Raw genomic sequence first — 20,183 nt, 5'->3', positions numbered from 1 at the left:
GGAGGAGGATCCGGACGGCCTAGCTAAGGCAAGCAAGAAGGCCGATTCGATTAATGCAGAGAGAACGCGCACGACGCGGGCCGGTCAAAATCAACGGTGCACCACCAGCTATATTTGGGGCCCTCTTGGGGCGGGGGTGAACGCAGAACCCAGTTGCGCTGGACAGACCTCCGTGAACTTTTTTTCGGCAAGACTGGTGCGGGCTTCTTCCGCGCAAAAAGCAGCAGCGGTGAAGTGTGGCCGCACCGCCGCAGCGGCGATGCCATCACGTTGCTCCAGCCTCCAGCAACCGGCGGCTTCAAGATCAACCATCCCTTACGCGGCTGCTGCAATAACGCCGGATCGGAGTTGCCCTTTGCTGCTTAATTTTGAATTGGACTTGAGCTTACAATAAGTTTTTCTTTAGTTTCGCATCTATGTTTTGCTGAAATCCCGCAACAGGCTAATACAAAAATGTACAATGGGAGATAGATGGTTGGTATATCTAGTGCTGATCTAGATTATACATTGCCTTGTTTTACTGGAAACTGACCCAAACAATCAGAGGCATGCATGTTTGGGCAACAAAGCAGCCGACCTTCGTATGCACGATTTTCTGTGCACAATGTACTATGCTTTGCATTTCTATTCTGGAGCTAGTGTACAGACGTGTGCGTGCAGCTGCGCAATGGATGAGGCATGAAAAGTTTCCTTGCAATACATATAGCTACACCTACTAAACACAGCAAAACCATAGACACTTCTAGAGCTAAACACGCTTAAACTTGTACTGCAAATAACGAAATGGACAGCCGTACAGGCGATATACACCGTACTTTTATGCATGCAGCAGGTAGCAGGCAGTGATGTACGGCCTTTTATATGGGATACATTTAATTTGGACATCGATCGATAATCAAACAGCTAGTCTTTGCGCGCGCTTCAACGTGCGCTTACAAATCACAAATATTAATTTGTTTTCCACACATTGATGACACAGACAGACGACATATATGTGTGTGACTGGAACACAGCAGTCACACTTGCAGCAGAGAGCATCACGCGAGGACGGCCGTCGCGTTTTTATTTCCTTCCTTTCCGGCCCAATCTTCAGGGTAGCCATGTAGGCATGAAGTTGTTCATATGCTCAGGAGCGAACCTGCAAGCATTCCAGGAAAACACGGCAGAGAATACAGTACAGTATCAGATGGCTATTCAGACTTCATTTCAGAGACGGCACCACACAGCAGACAATAGATAATAAGATCTAGCGAATGACAGGAAGCAAGCTGCAGGTACACACGGCATCGTACCCAATCTGCAGGGTTGGCTCAGGGGCAACTTCCAGGGGATGGAAGAATCCGTTGCTAACATGTGACGGGCCCTGCTGTGGGGACTGCCGCTCGTAGCCAAGCAAGTTGGCACCGTGCTCCCACACTTGCCCGTGCACTTGGTTGCTGGTCTCCTCCAGCTGTTCACATTTCCTCGAAAAACAATCACAAGGCACATTAGTAACCCTGCAGCTCATCAGTTGAGTACAGTTACGTGTGTTGCAATCCCCAGCGATGCTTGGGCAAATCAATACCCACTTTAGTGTAACATTATATGATTTGATTTCCCATGCACGTTCAATGTTGGTCCAGTTGGTAAATATATAAAGGATCACCCTCATATATAGCAGGTGAACGAGATGATGTGATGGGAGAATATCCTTTTTGAAAAATACAATGTTAATTAAATTACAGTGTTTTTCTCTTGAGAAACCGGCCTGACCAAAGATAATTAAGCAGAACAGTACTAGTGTACATGCAAACTGCTTCAGTCAGGATAATTATTGCTCATTTCTGCTGGTGGAAATTAAACAAAATCATTGATGACACATGAATTCGCAATATATAGCGTATAGTGTAGAGGTAGCACAGAGCTATATATAGATATATGTCAACAGTAGTCAACTTGAAGAACCTAGCTAGTTCTCCGGATGTGCATTTGGCTCAAACTGTATATGATTTGAAACTTCAGAACAACATAATGATATTTCCTTTTTTGAACGATTAACATAATGATATTTCCTGTAGTTTCTAGGTAAGATCAAAGAAAATAATGTATGCAACATCAAGTATAGCTGGTAAAGCATACCTTTCTTCTAAGGCACTTATTTGCTTCGCACAGCATATGCTCCTGGAAAATGGTTGACATCATTATAATTAGTTGGAACAGTACCTAAGCTCTTTTCTGAACAGAAATGAACTATGAAGTTTAAACCTATGGCTAGAAATCGACATCATTCATATTATGTTATGATTTATGAACATACCCTCCTCTGAAGATCAGTGAGCTGATCAAGCATATGCTGTGTCTGCAGGAAAAAAAACTCTGATCAGTTAGCATTTATTAAAGATATATGATACTGTATCATTCAGACCTAAATCAAATATCCAGGCTGGCATAATAGGTTTCAGGAAATATATGAAATCAACGGAAATATTGTTGAATATTATAAACACTATATATATTTTGTGTTGCAATCCCTAGTAATGAAAACTTTAATTATGTATTGTCACAATTATATACACAAAGAGAACCATTTATTTCAGTACATGAAAAATTGTGTTCTCCAAGAGAATTTTACTGCATGAAAAAAATGTTGTATTCAATCAATTACCCTTGTGGATCTTATGTGCCTCAAGGATGAATCAAGTTGCTTCTCAAGCTGCTCAAGCTCTTTGATGCCAAGTGTCCCGAGATCTTCACCGAGCAAATTTCTGTAGTTGCCAATAAAATTGATAAACAATTATATGCATTTTAAATAAGTTATATATACACATTAAGCTGCCTTCTTCTAACAACTTCAACTTGTACATATGCTTAGGACCCAATGATTTAGTTTTTACACTAGTCAACCAAACTAGGGCAAATTCATAAAGATACCTAGATATTTCTACATAGAAAATGTAACCAACTACCTGCTGTAGACTGGTAACTTACACTAGCGACTACAGTACTACCTAGTTATTGCACTTTTGACAGCAATTGTCCAACCTCATAGCAGTTACATACGTTAATCCAAAGTACATCAGTTCATCATGAAGAAAAAAAAACACTCATCGAGTACAGATTCAACTTGCCTCTGAGTCCTCTGTAAATTTTCAACCCTTGCTTTCAGTTTGAGGTATTCGTTGCGACTGCTTTGCACTAACTGAAAAAATAAGAACTACTTCAGTAAATCTCTAAGGAAACAAGTACGCATTAAGTGTTTTTTGAGCAAACTAGCAAAGTGGATAAATGGATGAAATATGTATTCTGCATTAAAATAAAATACCACTTCACATGGAATTATATATGGAAAACAACAGGTAAGGAAAGATGCAAACTTAGTTTTTCTGCATCATTATAGCTATGATGGTAACTCGTACTTGGCTCATATATGAAACCAGAGAAACAAATGGCAATATCCTATGTATGAATGTACCATGATTCAAGAATTATTCTATAACAAGATATTTACTTGAATAAAATGAAGATATGGCTTTTGTAACTACCACATGTTTACTTATTAATTATTTATTAAAGATCAAAATAAATTGTTTCAGATGGAAGAGTACTAGTATAAATCTCTTGACAACCAGGGAAATACTAAACAGAAGAGCAAACATCGGAAGAACTGGTTCATCAGATAATAAAAGTATCAAGCTAATAACCTCATTCTCCTTGTTCTGTATCGCAGTATCTGGTCCACCATAACTGGATTTTTGGTACCTCTCAAGTGTTTTGGTGATGCTGCTACAAGTTCAAATTGACATGGATAGTTAGCAGAGTACATAAAATATTATGGCTGGGGAAGATAAGATGCAAATGGGACTAAGATTCTCAACTTTAGAAGGATTTTGGTTGCATACAAAAATACCAAAGCATCTGTGCTTTTATTTTTATAATGGTATTGACAAGTTCATAGAACTAGTAAGCCAGTAATAATACATGACACAAAATTTTCCTGAAGCTCGGATCCTTTCACCCCGAAATAGAGCTTATTAGATACACGAACAAAAACGCACAACAGAGAGAACCTAGCTTCCCAACGGAACCCTAGAATAAATAATTCGCCCCAATACCATGGGTATTGTGTTTAGTTTCAAAATTTCTTTCTCCAAACTTCACTATTCACCTATCACATCAAATCTTTTACCTCATACATGGAGCATTAAATGTAGGTAAATAAAAAAATGAATTGCATAGTTTTAATGTACACGATGAGACGAATCTTTTGAACCTAGTTAGATCATGGTAGGACAACAATTACCACAAACAAACGAAAAGTGCTACAGTGTTCAGTGTAACCCTTTTTACTACCATTTTACGGATCTAAACACAGCCAGTTGTTCTGCCGTGCTGCGGACTTCAGGTCAGAGAGGGAGATAGGACGGACAAAATCTAATGTATACGATGAGTATCTGTCAGCATAAAATACTATAGTACTGGCAAGGGCTGTGTTTAGATGGAGGGAAAAGGGATGCGAAAAGGCACATCAGACACTGTAGCACTTTTCGTTTGTTTGTGGTAAATATTGTCCTACCATGACCTAACTAGGATCAAAAGATTCGTCTCGCAACGTACATCAAAACTATGCAATTAGTTTTTTTATTTACCTACATTTAGTACTCCATGCATGGGTCATTTGCTATATTTAATGTTTCGATGTGATGGAAAGTTTGGATTTGGGGGGTTTGGGGTATCTAAACACACCCAAGGTAGTAATTGTATAGTCTTTGAAAGGACATCTGATAAAGCTTTTCCTTGGAGAGTTTTACGGGGGCATGAAAAGACAATTCCGTAAGACAGGTGAGGAGACGCAACCAATGACATTTGAAAGCTGTCATTTGATTGTACCCTAGTTATACTTCCAGATCAATCCTAGGAATCTTGTGTACTACCTTTCCTTGTCCTGGAACAACACAGAACAAGGTCTCACGGTTGCTGCTCACAGCCATATACTTCAATACTACAAATGCAAACGTCAAAGATAAATTAATTATGTTTTCCCTTGAAATTAAATGAAGTTAGACATGTAGGCTGTTTGATGTAAAAGTAATTCACGTTTTTTATCGCGACCTCTCGAACTTATTAAAAAATAATAAGAGGGCCAAAAATGATGAGCATGTAAGTAATAATATACTGTCTAGCGTACAAACACAAATGAGGTGTAGAAATGCATACTCTGGTTTCTTCTTGACATTTGCAACAGAAATAAAAGTTTGTTGTTTCAGATTTAGAAAGAAGAACAACTGCTTGCAATTACCAGTCAGATCCTCACGAAAGTTTGTACAAAATTACCAGCATCTTAGCAAAATATTTAGTGCCGCAAAGACACAGAACAATACACATGTAATCGTTACCATATATAGCAGCTAAATTTAATTTGTGGCTCAAGTTTTTCTTCCTTTTTTCCATCATTTTTTTCCTGTAGAGCCATGCCGAAATTACAATGTTCTCTAGGGAGAGGGCAAATTTGGGCAGATTGCGTGCGTTCATCAACAAACTGTCAATTTTTTTATGTTGATTAGAAAAGAAGAAAGTTATATAAATTTGTTACATACTGAAATTCATGAGTGATCTAAAATCACGCTGATTGTTTTTTTATTGTATGTTGGATCATTCAAACGAACCAGAAAACTAACCTAATAGCGTTTCAGGTGCATATCATGACAAAAAATACAAATAAACCAGGAAAACTGACATTTAAAGGTTCATATATGCCCTGGCATCTTTAGAGTATTTCGTTTTCTACAAAACAAAAGCTTAAGTTATCAATCTTCATTATTAATTTGATGCTAAGCACTGCCATGAGATCCCCCTTTTACCTTTTATGAAGTGGAAACAAAAATATATACTTTGGCAAGGGGGACATCAGAAACAGCAGCCACTCAGATGCAAATAAACGTTTCTGTTTCCACCCAAATCCCAAACGATCTAGTAAACAAACTAGGGAACATATCTGGTGCAAATCACAACTTCGTGAAAACCCATACAAACCACGGCAAAAAAGTTGTCTAAATTCACTGAAAAAATCACACATGTAAATGATATGATGATATACAATTTTGTAAAATATTTTGTCCAAACTCGACTTTGTTTGTGAGATATAGAAATAACAAATTTCAAGTCAAAAAGTTGTCCAAGTGATTTATTAGAAATTTGTTATTTTTATATCTCATAAACGAAGTCGAGTTTGGACAAGATATTTTACAAGGGTGTGTATCATTATATCATCTACATGTGTGATTTTTTGGTGAATTTATACGACTTTTTGTCTTGATTTGCATGGGTTTTCACGAAGACTGTGGTTTGCACTAGATACGTTCCCAACAAACTAGGGGTCAGGGGATGCATATGCCGAGAACCTCCACCAGTGTCCCTGCACGACAACAGAACGCCAAGTCACCAAAGCCTTGTCAAATGGCACGCCAAAACATGCCAAAATCTGAGCAATTAATAACGGCCCTGGCTTTGATGTCTCTAACTCTCACGCTTGCAAGTATGCAGTTAGCTAGTTTAACCGGGAATTTCGCGCCATCTCTAGACCAATCGGGTGGTACTCTAAGTCTCTAACCCCGGCCGGGAGACAAAATCCACCAGATCTACAAAGATCACTACACCCCGCACAAGCCAGTGAGCCACAGAGCAACCAAAAACCCTAATTCCGCTAGAAATCCACCAAGTTTCTACTCCCAAACCTCGAAAACGCATCAAAACACCACAAGTTTAGAAACCAGGCGCTGCGCTTCTGGTAGATCCACCCGGTCTCACCCAGATCCCCGCGAAACCTCGCCCCCTAGTGGCCTAGCGAGCTCGGAAAACCCTCCAAGCTCCCGCCAGAACCCCGTGCGCTTTCTCCGGAGGCCAGATCCGGTGAGATTTCCGGTGCTGCCAACTCGTACACACACATGTATGCGCGCCGTGCTGGCGCGTGCGTATGTATACCTCTGCCCGCTGCAGAACTCGTAGAGCTTGCCGCGGTTGGAGAAGATGATGAGCGCGACCTCGGCGTCGCAGAGGACGGAGAGCTCGTACGCCTTCTTGAGCAGGCCGTTGCGGCGCTTGGCGAAGGTGACCTGGCGGTTGATCTTGTTCTCGATCCGCTTCAGCTCCACCCGCCCCCTCCCCATGGCTCCCAACCCTTGTTCCAGCTAGCCCCAGCAGCTAGCTCCGCAGCACCCACACCACCGGAGGCCGGAGCTGCTGCTAGCTAGCTGCTCTCCGATCCCCGATCGAGCCGAGCAAAAGCGAAAGCGGAGGAGGGGAAAGGTGAGGAGGGCGCAGGCGGGGATGGGAGGGGAGAGGAGCGGGGCGTGGGGGTGGGGTTAAAAAGACGGGGCGAGCGGGGTGGTGAGTGATTGGGTCGCGGCCCCCATTGCCATTTCCGGCAAGGTGGTGGGCGACGCGGAACCCTAGAGGCAAAAGGCCAACCCCCCTCGTCTCGTCTCGTGATCGCGCCCGCCCTCTCCCTCTGCGGCCGCTCGCTCGTCCACGCCACCTTCTTCTCCGCATTAACCAAATTCAATTCCGCACCACAATATCCGGCCATGTGTCAGCCACCTCTCTCTCTCTCTCTCTCTCTCTCTCTCTCTCTCTCTCTCTCTCTCTCTCTCCCTCTCTCTCTCTCATTGCTGAGCTGATGAATGGACCAGTGAAGACTCGACAGGTCGAGGCAGGAGGGAGAAATTGCGGGGGGGGGGGGGGGGGGGGGGGGGGGGGGGGGGGGGGAGGGAAATGGGAGAGAAAGGCCGCAGACTTTTCCGGATGGAACCTCGGCGTGTCGTGGTTTTGGGCAAAGGCCCCCTAGCCTAGACACACACACCACTTTCCTCTTTGCCCCAGTTCTTCCCTTCAGTCCTTCACATCGATCGTTTCCGGCTTCTTCCAACGGGCGAGCAGCGGCGAACGAGCCTGCGCCTATGCCGTCCTGGTTCGTCTCTCGCTCGTTGCCGTAGTTCGTGTAGACAGGACGGAGCTCTCAGGTTTGAAACTCTGGAATCTGGATGAGGTGAGGTAGCTTCCGCTGCTGCTGCCTCCGTTCCCCTTTTCCCTGAAAGGAGACGGAGTTGCTCCGTTTTGCATTGCTCGCCGCCTAGGGATTCAGGGTATGTGTGTGTGGTGCTGTTGTTTCAGTATGCGTGCGTACACTTGCGTGCAAGATCGTGTGGAGTCCTGGACTTTGTCACTTCCATTTCTGTTTCAGATAGATTCAGAAAGGGTGGATCTGCAGGTGCCATCCGAAGCTGAGTTGTTGATCTGGTTTGGATGGGAACCGAGAGGCAGCAGCAGTCATCACTGATGTAGTAACTTGCCCCGGATTTGATCTCTCTTGCGAGATGGTAACTGCACAAGAAATTAAAGCATTGGTAGCTAGCTAATTAAATTGTTGGGTGCCGAGAATTTGCCAAAGGTGGCTAGTAAGGAGCTAGTAAATGGTTGGCTGCTTTGCATGTGTAATAGTACATAACATGCATGGCAACTGGATACATGAAGAAATTTTTGCTGCAAAACTTTTTGTCCATGCATTGGCGCGAGCATGCTTGTCTAAGTTATAAAATAAATGACCCATGCAATGTGCTTGGACATTAATTACTTCGCAAGGAAAAACTTAAAACACGCTAACGTTACTCTTCAAACGTTTATTATTCTCACCTTGCATTATATTGGGACTTCAGAGATGCTGGATGTGACGACATGTCTTTAGAGATGATTGAAAAAACCCAACTGCAACAGAGCATGCTGACATATCTTTTGTTTGACACATCACGTCTCTAGTAGCATCTGCAACGAAAAACAACCCAGGAACGAGAATAACCAGCAGAGGCACAAGTTCACAGCAAGCCATGCACAAAGATGATACCAAATACGTGGAGCTAACAGCTAATAAGTCCTGTACAATGTAGATCAACGAATAAACAAGCGGTGTACGTTATGGTGTACAAGTACACTGAACCACAGCAGATACGAGATCAAGTGGCAGTAGTGGTCTGCTGCCTAACCTAGCCGTCGTCTATGTGCAATACTGGCATACCCAGAGGGGCTAACCGGCAAATAAACCACCAGCTTCTCCTCGCCTGATCAGGCTCTGAACGAAGGTGCTCATGATCAGCCCGTACCGGTGCGAAGAGAACCCCTTGCAGGCTTGCAGCTAGCCTACACTGGCTACTACGCCGCCCGCCGTCCGGAACCAACGGTCCGAGAGAGGGCACCCCGCCGGGAACCGGAAGGCGAGGACCCAACGGCCCGCGCGCGGTGCCGCCTGCTGATGACGCCCGGCGAAAATGCGCGCGGGCCCCGTCGTCCCGCCGACGACCTCGACGCGACGACGTGACCGGCCCCGTCTATGCCCGGATGGGTGCCCGGTGCCGCGCCGCGCCGCTCCCCATCCGCACCACGTGTCGACCGCCGGGACGGGATGCCGATGCCGATGCCGATCGGACGATGACGGGCCGCCGGCCGGCCGTGGCGTGACCTTACTTACCTGCTAGTACCTACGACCCCGCCGGCGCGGCAGCAGACCGGCGGATGGCGTTCGGCTCGCAGCTTGCTCCTTCCCCATGCCTGGAGCACTGGACGGACCGGAGGGCAGGGCTAGGCCACCCGCCAAGAACCCAAGGTGTGGTGACCGCCGCTGAGGGGGTGTGGTTAGGGGTGGTAAAGGGCTTAATATTTTGAACTAGAAAATTTAAGGGCCGGCTCATAAAAAAGTCGGGTTCTAATCTTATACAATTTTGAACTAAATAATTTAAGAGTCTTGTCTCGTTGCCATCCTTAGGGCAGCCGCAATGTGCATCAGGAGTAGTCATTATAGTCTTATAAAGACTGACTCAACATCATCTCCTCTCACCCATCTCTTTGCTGCTTGTATGGGGTTTTTTATTTGTGGATGGGCCTTCATATGTGATCTTCAACATTGTAGCAAATAGTATTAACTTGTGGTCTACTGGCACGAGAGTTCACCTTAAGAACTGATTGGGTCGTAAACATTGCCCTTGCGTATACGTAGCAGCATTGGCCGGACGTACGACGGGGGTGCCGGTCGCCCGTGGTTGGCTACGCGAGCGAGTCGTCGCCATCCTCCACCGTTTCCTCGAAGTTGCCGGTCGGACTTGACCCCCAAGCCTCCGAGACGCACCGTCGTTGGAGGCGCCGCTGACATACAAGCAGATCTCGACGTGACGGGATTCTTCTCCGGGGACTTCTGTACCAGCAGAATATTATAGTAGTATGTGCCTGACGAATGGTCAAGAGTACTCAATGGTCAACGGATGGGAGGGGTGCGTTTTTCTTCATAAGGCCTAGTTTGGAAGCCCTCTTCCTTTGCCGGGATCCCCGTCGTTTCCCCGGGCTAGCAGCCCACGCGGGATTCTCCCACGCGGAGTCCAGCGGACGCCTTTGGAAGCCCGTAGCTTGGGGTTTTCCGGCCCGGGTAAGCCCAATTTCCGTGGGGAATACCACCCGACCTGTAGACACCGGGGAGCACTCCCCGTCTCTCGTCTCGCAATCTTCGACTCGCGGAGTCGAACGGAAGAGCACAGCCATCGCCGACTGCCGACCTACTCCGACGACCTCGCGCCTACAGCGTCTCCTCCACAGGCTTCTCTATAGCGACTTCTTCCTTCGCATTAGGTGGATCCCCCTCCCCTCCCCCTCACCACGCATCTCCCTGTGCTCCCGCTAGGGTTTCTTCTCTCTTCTTCCCACACCTTTTTCTTGTAGATCCTATTGAAGCAGAGTAAGCTAGACCCGGACCTTGGCTAGCTGCTGAATGCAGTGAGCGGATCACATGCTCCTCTTCCTCTCCCTGGCCCTTCCTAGGTTGTCCTCTTGTTCTAGATAATAAAAGCAAGCGGATCCAGCTTCTTGCATCAATTTTAGTTTTTTTTTCTCTACTAGTTTACCATCATTCCTTTTTTGTGGATTTATGCTACTTCATACTGTCAACCACAGACAACAGTTCACCGATTATAGCGTGTTTCAATTTTGTCATCGGATTATTATTGTGATACACTACTACAGAATCGCTATTTTATCCCGGTTGGTAACTACTTTTTGTCCCGGTTTTTCAACCGGGACTATCCATCCTGGACAAATGTGAATGTCTTTTTTGTCCCGGCAGCTATTCAACCGGGACAAATGTCTTTTTTCACAAACAAAAAAAAATCGGATAGCTAGCTCCCGCTTCCGCGTTTGCAAGCCGGTTCTCCAAATCAAAAAATTTATCCAAAACTGTAATTTCAAAATCAAGATCTAAGCAATCTCAGAATCAAGATCTAAAATTCATAACACATCACGCATCAGTACTTCATACAACACATAACACACAAGTAATATGCTTATCTCACACACAAGAAAACACAAGATCTAAAATTATTGATTCACATCACAAAGATTCACAAACAAAGAAAATCAACAACAGAGCCCGCGGTTCGTCGCCGTCCTTGCTCTCGCCGGCCCACGGCGGCAGGAGTCCCCGCCCCCTGCGCTTGGCCACGCGCTGCGGCAGCGGCTCGTCAAGCCCCAGCCCGCGCCGGTCTGGGCGGCTGCTGCTGCCGGTCTGGTCGTCTCTTGGCGGCCTACGGCTGCTGGCCGGTCCAAGGCTGCTGCTGCCGGTCTGGACGACTGCTGCTGGCCTGCACCCGTCCAAGGCGGCGCGCCCGCCGGCCTGCACCCGTCCGCGCCATCCCCATCGGCCTGCAGCGGCGGCAGCTCGCCGTCCTGCATGCGCGGCGGCCTGCGCCCGCGCGGCGGCTGGCCGGCCCCCGCCCGCGCCCGTGCGGCGGCTCGCCAGGCCCTGCCCGCGCCGGGGAGGGGCGCATCGAAGGGAGCTAGGAGTGGGAGGGGTGAGTGCGGGAGGGGAGGAAATTAGTTCACTGGGAGAAGATGCCGAGGGAAGAAGAAAGAGATAAGGGATGGAGAGAGAGGAGCGGTGAAAATAAATAAACGGATGTCAATCGAAGTCAGTCCGTGAAGAGGCTTTTGTCCCGGTTGGAGACACCAACCGGGACAAAAAGGGGGCTTTTTGTCCCGGTTGGTGTCTCCAACCGGGACAAAAGGCCCGCGTAGCCTTTTGTCCCGGTTGTATCCACCAACCGGGATAAAAGGCCTCTCTTTTGTCTCGGTTGGTGTCACCAACCGGGACAAAAGACCTCTGTCCTCTCGCTAGTCCGGCTAGCCGTTGGACCCGGGACAAAAGCCACCTATTGTCCCGGGCCCAAAGATTGCCGGGACAAATGGCCTGGAACAAAGGCCTGTTTTGTAGTAGTGATACTTCCTGGTTCCTACCTTGTTCCTATCTTTATTATATCAAGAGGTCCAGAATATTATCCTTTTCCCTGCCTCATGAGTATGGTTGGTGGCATCCTTGCTTTACGACAGTGGAGACATCATATCCAAAAAAAATATTGAGTCCTTTCTTTTTTTTTATAGAGTCAATTGTTTAGTGTTTGACATTTTATTTGGCAATTGCCGCTGTGTAGATGTCAATGGATCCACATGTTAGTGTGCATGACAAAATAATCTTGTCGAGTGTTTTCCTATTGTTTCTAGCGCTGGCTTGAGAATTTGACCAATGTTATTTTACTGAGCTGAACATTTCTTCCCGTCAGTTTTCTCTGAGATAGTTAGATACTATAAAAGGAGCATGATTATTATATATAGCAGTAATTATTTTTAAGTTTATGAATTATTTTGTATCTGCATTTTTTGTTGTTGCTTGTCATATGACAGACTTTGGCTCATATAAGTTCACATTTGATAGTACAGTTTGAATTATCATACAAATCCTGATGTTCGGCTAATTTGGTTAAAAAAAAGTCAGGTATGTCTCTTTGAATATGCTCAGTGTACTTAGTTAAAACTTGTCTGATCAGATCTGACTAGAAAAATAAGTACATTTACAAAAGATGAGTATCTAAACTAAGTCATGTGTCAATTTGTGTTACCTACAGAGTGCTCAGTGGAAGTGCATGATATGAAAACTGAAGAAAAATCAGATATGTTTCTTTGAATATGCTCAGTATATGTTTCCTGAAATACTTTTCTATTTTTGGTCTTGCACTTGAAATTTGACTGTCAATATGATTTTCTAGAGTAGATTGTGAATAATAATTGTTCTAGAGATAATATTTTGCCAACCCTTTAGCTATAGCTATTTACTATTGGTTATCATGTTTTTTGGTGCTGTTGCATTGAGCAGGCATGGATTGAGTGTTCTAATAGTAGTATTGATCTATTGCATGATAAAATACAATCTGGTAGTTGAAAAATACAATATGTTATTAACTCAATGTCTGGTAGCTTCTCAAATAAAATATTTTCTAGCTTAACAATTAGTTTTGGTTCAGCATCTGTTAGCATTCAGCATGATATATGTATTTTGTATTATTGGTTTTTTAGCTCAGAATTCAACATTCTATAGCCACTTGAGTTTATTTGGTCCCTGCAATGCATTCAATATTTAGCATTCAGCTTATGAGGGTTTTTTTTTTCATGTTGCTTGCAGAGCACTTGGTGGAAGAAATACATAGAAGCTAAAATATTTTTTGTGATAGGAATGGTGCAAGTGCGGCTTACAGTTTATTATTGTGTTGCTGTGACTTAAACACACAAGTAGCTCACATGTTGCTTCTGCTTTTATTGATCCACGTGATTTTTCTTTGGTTTTCCTGGAAGAAACTACTACCTAGCTAGTAATTTATCTCCATGGTCTGTAATTCACTATTTGGTCAAAGTAGTTTGTAATATAGGATTTGCACGGTGTGAATCATTTTGACCATGTCTCGTCGTCGGGACTACGTTGATGCTAGTCGAGATGGATTGAGCTTATATGGAATATGCTTGTTACCCCAAGGGTGGGACCATACTGTAACAATTATGCTATTTTGGATGATGTCTTCATAATATATGGATTAAGCTTGTATGGACTATTATAACTTCTCACACTTTGTATTTTGTATTCGTTTATCTCTAGATAAAATATTGCTCTATTGCAATACACCAATAAATTTAAAGCATGCAAGCGTCAACGGACAGGAGATTTAAGCAGCTTCCAAACGGCAGCAGGATAATCTCCCCTGCGGGGAGTATCGTCCCTGTGGATGGAGGGGATCCTGTCTTCCAAGGAAATTCCCGTGAGGGGGCTATCTTCCCTGAGTTAATTATCACCCGCTGCCAAACTAGCCCTAAAGCCAAAAAACGACCGCGTTACAACATGCGGAGCTTTGTTGGCCCGTACTGGTCAAAACAAGCCCAGTCCTAGATTTGGGCCGAAGACGAAGCAGTTCTGGCCTGCATGCCTGCAGTCGGCGGCCGGCGGCCATCTTCATTACCTTCCCATTCGGATTTATCCAGATAAGCATTTGCCCTTTCCTTAATTTAAACCAAACTTGCATCGATTCGGCTGCTCTTTTACACCAAGCTATCTTACTCAGTTGGCCAACAACGCAAATACAGAGATGCAACAAACAACGAATGTGTCGACTACTTCTAACAGCAGATTTGTTCAATCTAAAATATAATGTTGGTTGCACGGAATTAGGCATCCCAAGTCTGTTGATGAACCCTCGACACAATCCTGAATCGGCAAGTTTTATCGAAACGATTCCGGGAGATCAATTTAGCACTAATAACTTTATGCGAGTTCTTTCCAGGCCGATGATGAATCAGGAAGGCGAGACGAAGGAACGAACAAATCGTTGGAGAGAAACCGGAGGGGGCAGAGAATAATGAACGCTGAAAGAACACAGGGAACTGGTGATCACTACAGCTGAGCAGCTACGCGCGACAACACAAGGCAAAGAACTCGAGGTCACTACCGGGTCGCCGAGAGGGCACTCTCTACTACTGCCACGAGAACGGGAGCGACGGGGACATCCCGTCGGAGGAGCCCTCGCCGCCGACGTGGAAGATGCCGTGGTAGCTCATCTCGTGGCCGTCGGAGCTGGGGATCAGGACGGTGTTCAGCTGCTCGCTCTCCACGCTGGGCGGGCAGGCGAACCCGCCGGAGCCGGCCTGCGAGCAGGCGGCGAACCAGCCGGGGGCGCTGCCGAACTGCTGCTGCTGCTGCGGCGGCGGCGGCGGCGGCGGCGGGTGCAGGCTGGGGACGAGGGGCTGCGCCATGGGGATGTGCTCCGTCGGCTGGACCATGCGGCTGACGTCGACGCTGGAGGAGTTGGCGGGGGATGACAGAAGAGAGAGAGCACAATCCGAGTCGAGCACGGGGGCGAGCCCGTCGGAGAAGATCTTGTTGCTGCTGCTGCTCTCGTGGGGCGGCGCCGCCGCCGCCGTCTTGAGGAGGGGCTGGCACGCCGTGGAGACCTCCAGCGCCGCCGCTGCCGCGGCGCCCGCGCCGAAGCTGACATGGTCGCCGTCCTGGAGGAACGGGAAGCGCCGCCCTTCCTTGGAGTAGGCCGGCGTCGAGCCGGCGAAGTGCGGCCGCGCGCTGAGGACCTGGTGGTGCGTGTAGTACGAGCTGTCCTCGGATTTGATCACCCCGGACCAACTTGGCTCCGGCCTTGGAGCCGGGAACGACGAGAACCTTGTCCCTGCACTCGAGAACAAGCCTGGAAGGCCGTCATGAAACAAGCACGAAGAGGCTACTCAATTTTTCGTAATGCAAAACAGACTGATTAAGATGCATGTGCTCAAGTCAAATGGCTACTAAAGCTATATGATTCAGTTTTACAGGCCAGATTTGATGAAAGAAATATCAGAGTTAGAAAGGCGTTTTTACAGATCGAGTTTTGCATTAATGTACTCTATAGTTTAACTTCAAGTTTCAGAAGTTACCATATAGCTAACTACTTAGTATATTAGAGTAGCATCTGAGTGACTAACAGAAAAAGGTACTTGCTGAACCAAAAAAAAAAAAAGAGAGGATGCAAAATACCTTGCTGACTTGTCATAAAGCTTCCGGAGTTCATAGTATCTGGCTGTGGCTTCCTGCGACGCCGGTTGTGCCCATCAAGTCTCTTTCTACAGCTACGCTTTGCGTCATCAAACTCCGCCAGTAAGTGAAACCTAATGAAACAAAATTCAGGATAAGAAATCCAAACAATAGGTAAACAAAAAGGCAGGGCACACATGAAAAGAGGAGCTGCAGATCCTTTAAGCACTATTATTTATAATTGCTACTGTAAAACTGTCATGTGGAAAGGAATAGCAGAAAACTAACTGTTACATCAGGAAGTGGAAAGAAGACCAGAACATGAATGTAGCAACATAACGGTAATGATTCTACCATTCAAAAAAAATAATGGTATGATACTGACAAATTACAGAAAAAATGCATACAGCAATCCGGATTCAATGAAAGCAAGCTGCGAGCATCTTTATGAATAAAATAGCACAATAACTTCAAGGAGAAAATAAGAAATCAATCTCTCCGGAGTCGGGACCATCACCACAGATGTTGATGTACACAATTTTCTGAACAAAGGCTACACTACAGGGTAACTCACATAAATAATTCAAAGTGGGGGCTGAAATGCTACTCATAGCTACAGAAGCAAGATGCACATGTTTATTCACCCAATATTTAAAAATAGTACTCGCGGGCCTTCAAATATAGAAGTACACAGCTGGACCACTGAGATTTCGGAATGTCAGTTAACAAATTGGTTGCATGGGGCTTCAGCTTAGATAAAAGTTTCACATTCAGGACGTCTCGAGCACAGAAAAGTTGTACAACTCCTGGTGGGCATCTGGACCACCGTATAATGGTTCCAACAGATATATGCCAGTACGGCACCCTACCAACTTGTTTGGACACTGAGGAGCACTTGATAAAGTCTGCCAAGTAGTTTGGTGATCTCACTTTTCTCTACTAGGCAAGGTAATCAATCATTGGAAAAGCGGCTCACCGCCCCAGTAAATATAAAATTTTGTAAGAAGTAAGACAAATTAACCCAAGCATTATACTTGAATTATTTAAACATAACAGGGACAGGTGTCAAATTTGGGGCATGGCATTTGTCACAGATGATCGGAATTCAACATCAGTTGGATCTATATATCACTTTAACAGTGAGCATGGAGTGCATGATAAACAGAAGTTTAGCTTCATGGCTAAAACAGATTAAACATTTGGAAATAGCTCGGAATAAGGCAACAAAAGTACCAGAATGTATAAATAATGCCCTTAGTGGATGGAAGCTGATAGTGCAACATAGATTTCCAGGTGACATGGTTGGTTACTAACACAAAATGGCTGCATTTTTTTGAATGGTTAAAATGGCTCCACCAAAATTATGCAGAAAAGATCCGCTAGCTGTCTCTAGTGTCTAGGTCTTGACATATGTGTGGCCTTTCTGCATATAAAGAGCATGGTTCATGGCCAGATGCAAGCAAAGGCAGATGTGGTAGGCCAGTTTCTGCCAAGAATTGAATAAGGAGGTTTTATGTTCAGCATCTTTAACCATAAAGAGCCCCCACACGGCATATACTGCAGCGCAAAATAATCCACGAGAAAAATACAAGAAACATACGAATCTCATTACTAATTGCAAGAAAAGGTATTCAGAAAAAGTAAACATGCAACAATGCCAAAGATGGGGCTTAAAGATTTCAGATGGGGCTTTTAACACTCAAAGCGAAACCTGAACAGATCCTTAAGCGCCTATGCATGTTAAAAGAAAGATCAGCTCCTGACCTCCATGTTTGCTTAGAATTTTTTTGTCTCCTTGTTTTGTACTAAAGAATAGAAGCATTTCCGTTCAACAGTTTGATATCGCAAAGGATTTCTCTTTCAATTTTATCCAAAATACAAATTCCACTTCGTTACTCAATTTTCAACCGCATTTTTGTATCATCAAAAAATATACCTATCCAAGGGTCAGGTGAAGAAGCATCAACTGCCACAAGAAAAGACGACTCCATCTGATATCTTCGGCACATGAAGTGCCTCCAGGCTTTTGCCGGGTAATGATTCTCACTGATGGGTTAGAAAGTTGGTATGCAGAAGTAGAAAAAAGAGGCGGTGATAATTCAGGTAATACTTGTTGCCAAGCTAAAGGGAAGCAGGGAAAAGATTGGGGTACGTTCATATGAAAAGGCTGAAAAGGTGGGAGCCCGGAAAGGTAAAGCTGTGCATCCTTGAAAGAAGACAGGCAGATATATGCTCACCTCACGTTGATCATAATTCATATCTATGATTGTGATGACAAATTGGCAAGGATTGAAGCAAAGACAGGGAAAGCCAGGGCCAAGGAAAGAGCTGATTTGGCATTTTCACTTTTAATGAAGAGAATAATCAGCAGTAAAAAGGAAAAACTGTGGGAAAAAAAATGACTGACGTCAATCAGTCGGTTCTTTGATTGCCTGTGCCAAATTCCATGGCGACAATTCAAGCAACCGACTTTTTTCAACGAAAATCAGTTTTGTGCAATGAGTGCAGGTGGATTTTTTGAAAGCAAAGTGAAGTGAATTGAGAATGGTTGGAACTGTTGCGTATATACCTGCTGCACTGTTGGCAGAAGCGCATCTCGCGGCCGGCGACGACGACGACGGGCGTCTTGGAGTGTGCCTCGCAGACCTTGTGTCGGCGGTGGTAGTCGCGGCACTTGCTGAGGTCAGCCTTGCAGCCGTCCACCGCGCACGACGGGCACTGCGCCCCGCCGCCGGCGCCCGAGCGCGGGCGCTTCATCGGGCTCGCGGACGGCGCCGCCGCCCCGGCCGGCACAGGCGCCGCCGGCTCCTTCATCCGGTCCGCGGCGCCGAACTCGCCCAGCCCGCCGAGCTTGAGGTCGACGGAGCACTCCGCCCGACTCGGCGCCCCGCGCGCCGACGCGGCGGCGGCGGCAATGCCCGACGACGCCGCGGCGGGAGGCGCTGCCGCTGCCGCCGCGGCGGCGATGGCCGGCACGGCGTCGTGCTCCAGGTCGGCCAGGTCCCAGGACACCGGCATCTTGAGATCCCAATCCATGAACGGAGCTTCGCCGAGCAGCGGGGCGCAAGCAAAGCAGAGCAAGCTCCACCCACCGGGCCACTGCAGAGGCAGCCAGCCACCGCCCGTGCCCGAGCTGGAGCGCGGCTCTGTTCACGGCCAGGACAGTGGCGCGGCCGGTTTGTTGTGTTCCCCCGTCCCTCTCATCCTATAGGCCGCTCTGCCGCGGGGAGGGTGGCAGCCACCGAGGGGGAGTTATTGCCCCGGGGGGCACCACCGCGCAGAAGCCAACAAATCAAGCACGGGAACAGGGCAAACGCCGCGGATCGGGCAGGGAGCTAGCGCAGGGAGCTGCTTATCCGGATACTGATAGGGAGGGGAGAGAGAGAGAGAGAGAGAGAGAGAGAGAGAGAGAGAGAGAGAGAGAGAGAGAGAGAGAGAGAGAGAGAGCTTAGCTGGGGACGATGCCGCTAGCTGTTGGGAGGAAGGGGAGGACATCGAGCTCAAGCATAGACCACCACGGCGCTCCGCGCAGGGAGACAGCGCCACAGCAGCAGCAGCAACGAGCAGCCCACGAGGCCACGACACCGCCACCCAGGACGAGGCGGCGGCCAGTGGCCACAGGCAGGAGGAGGAGGCCACAGCAGCCGGGGGCGGCCAGAGCGGCAGAGCCAGGAACTGGGGGGCAGTCAGTACTTGCTCGCAGAGGCAAGTGCAGCGCAGGCGCATCAGCTTCAGCGTATGTGGTGGAGTGAGACTGGGAGAGGGCGGCTAGCTATATCAGTGAGCCAGCCCGCCGGCCGAGCAGCTCAGCTCAGCTTGCTCAGGTATGGAGTCAGTGTGGGCTTGCTTGCTTGACGGCTTGAGACACATCCCATAATCATTTTGTTCGGCAGCTCCAGCAGCCTTCAGTCTAATAATATTTTTTTCTCACACCACTCCAACATCAACTTCCAGCCACTAGCCAACCAACAGTATTTTTTTCTCACACCACTACAACTACAAACTCCAACTCCAGCACAGCGAACAAAGCAAACACACTGCCAGCCAACAGGGATTCTAAAGGCGGGGGGCAATGAATGGCGGGGCCCGCGGCGGCACCAGGGCCATGTTCATCCTTTAACACCAGCATGGAACCCTTGTGCTTGCCTGCAATTATTGGGGGAGGGAGGAGGTTGGTTTGGTTTGGTTGCTTTGCTCTGCTCTGCCTTGTCTTGGCCGGGTTGGCCCCTTGCTCACTTGGAGCTGGAGGATGAGAGGGAGATGGGAGCAAGGTTTCTTGGCTTCT

At 46.7% G+C, this 20,183-nt stretch overlaps 2 protein-coding genes across 4 annotated transcripts; both read right to left on the bottom strand.

Moving 5' to 3' along the window:
- Positions 1-798: 798 nt before the first annotated feature.
- LOC120695796 (MADS-box transcription factor 8) lies at positions 799-7,312 on the bottom strand. 2 transcript variants are annotated; one of them, XM_039979031.1, is made up of 8 exons: positions 6,958-7,312; positions 3,681-3,762; positions 3,108-3,178; positions 2,645-2,744; positions 2,297-2,338; positions 2,119-2,160; positions 1,293-1,450; positions 799-1,138 (listed from the first exon to the last, which is right to left on the bottom strand). In XM_039979031.1, the coding sequence occupies exons 1-8, from the start codon at positions 7,140-7,142 to the stop codon at positions 1,090-1,092; spliced, it is 729 nt and encodes a 242-aa protein (XP_039834965.1). In that variant the 5' UTR covers positions 7,143-7,312; the 3' UTR covers positions 799-1,089. The 2 variants fall into 2 exon arrangements, with proteins under 2 accessions (XP_039834965.1, XP_039834966.1); XM_039979032.1 differs by having other exon boundaries at positions 3,681-3,759; positions 6,958-7,304.
- A 7,209-nt stretch (positions 7,313-14,521) lies between these two features.
- On the bottom strand, positions 14,522-19,970 carry LOC120695795 (squamosa promoter-binding-like protein 18). 2 transcript variants are annotated; one of them, XM_039979030.1, is made up of 3 exons: positions 18,468-19,970; positions 15,902-16,032; positions 14,522-15,557 (listed from the first exon to the last, which is right to left on the bottom strand). In XM_039979030.1, exons 1-3 carry the CDS (start codon positions 18,932-18,934, stop codon positions 14,854-14,856), a joined length of 1,302 nt encoding a protein of 433 aa, XP_039834964.1. In that variant the 5' UTR covers positions 18,935-19,970; the 3' UTR covers positions 14,522-14,853. The 2 variants fall into 2 exon arrangements, with proteins under 2 accessions (XP_039834964.1, XP_039834963.1); XM_039979029.1 differs by having other exon boundaries at positions 14,522-15,575; positions 18,468-19,787.
- Positions 19,971-20,183: the final 213 nt, after the last annotated feature.

Source organism: Panicum virgatum, chromosome 2K, assembly GCF_016808335.1.
Source record: "Panicum virgatum strain AP13 chromosome 2K, P.virgatum_v5, whole genome shotgun sequence".
In the NCBI taxonomy this organism is placed as follows: domain Eukaryota; kingdom Viridiplantae; phylum Streptophyta; class Magnoliopsida; order Poales; family Poaceae; genus Panicum; species Panicum virgatum.
The sequence above is the reverse complement of the archived record's forward strand: the minus strand, read 5'-3'. Positions and strand labels throughout refer to the sequence as shown.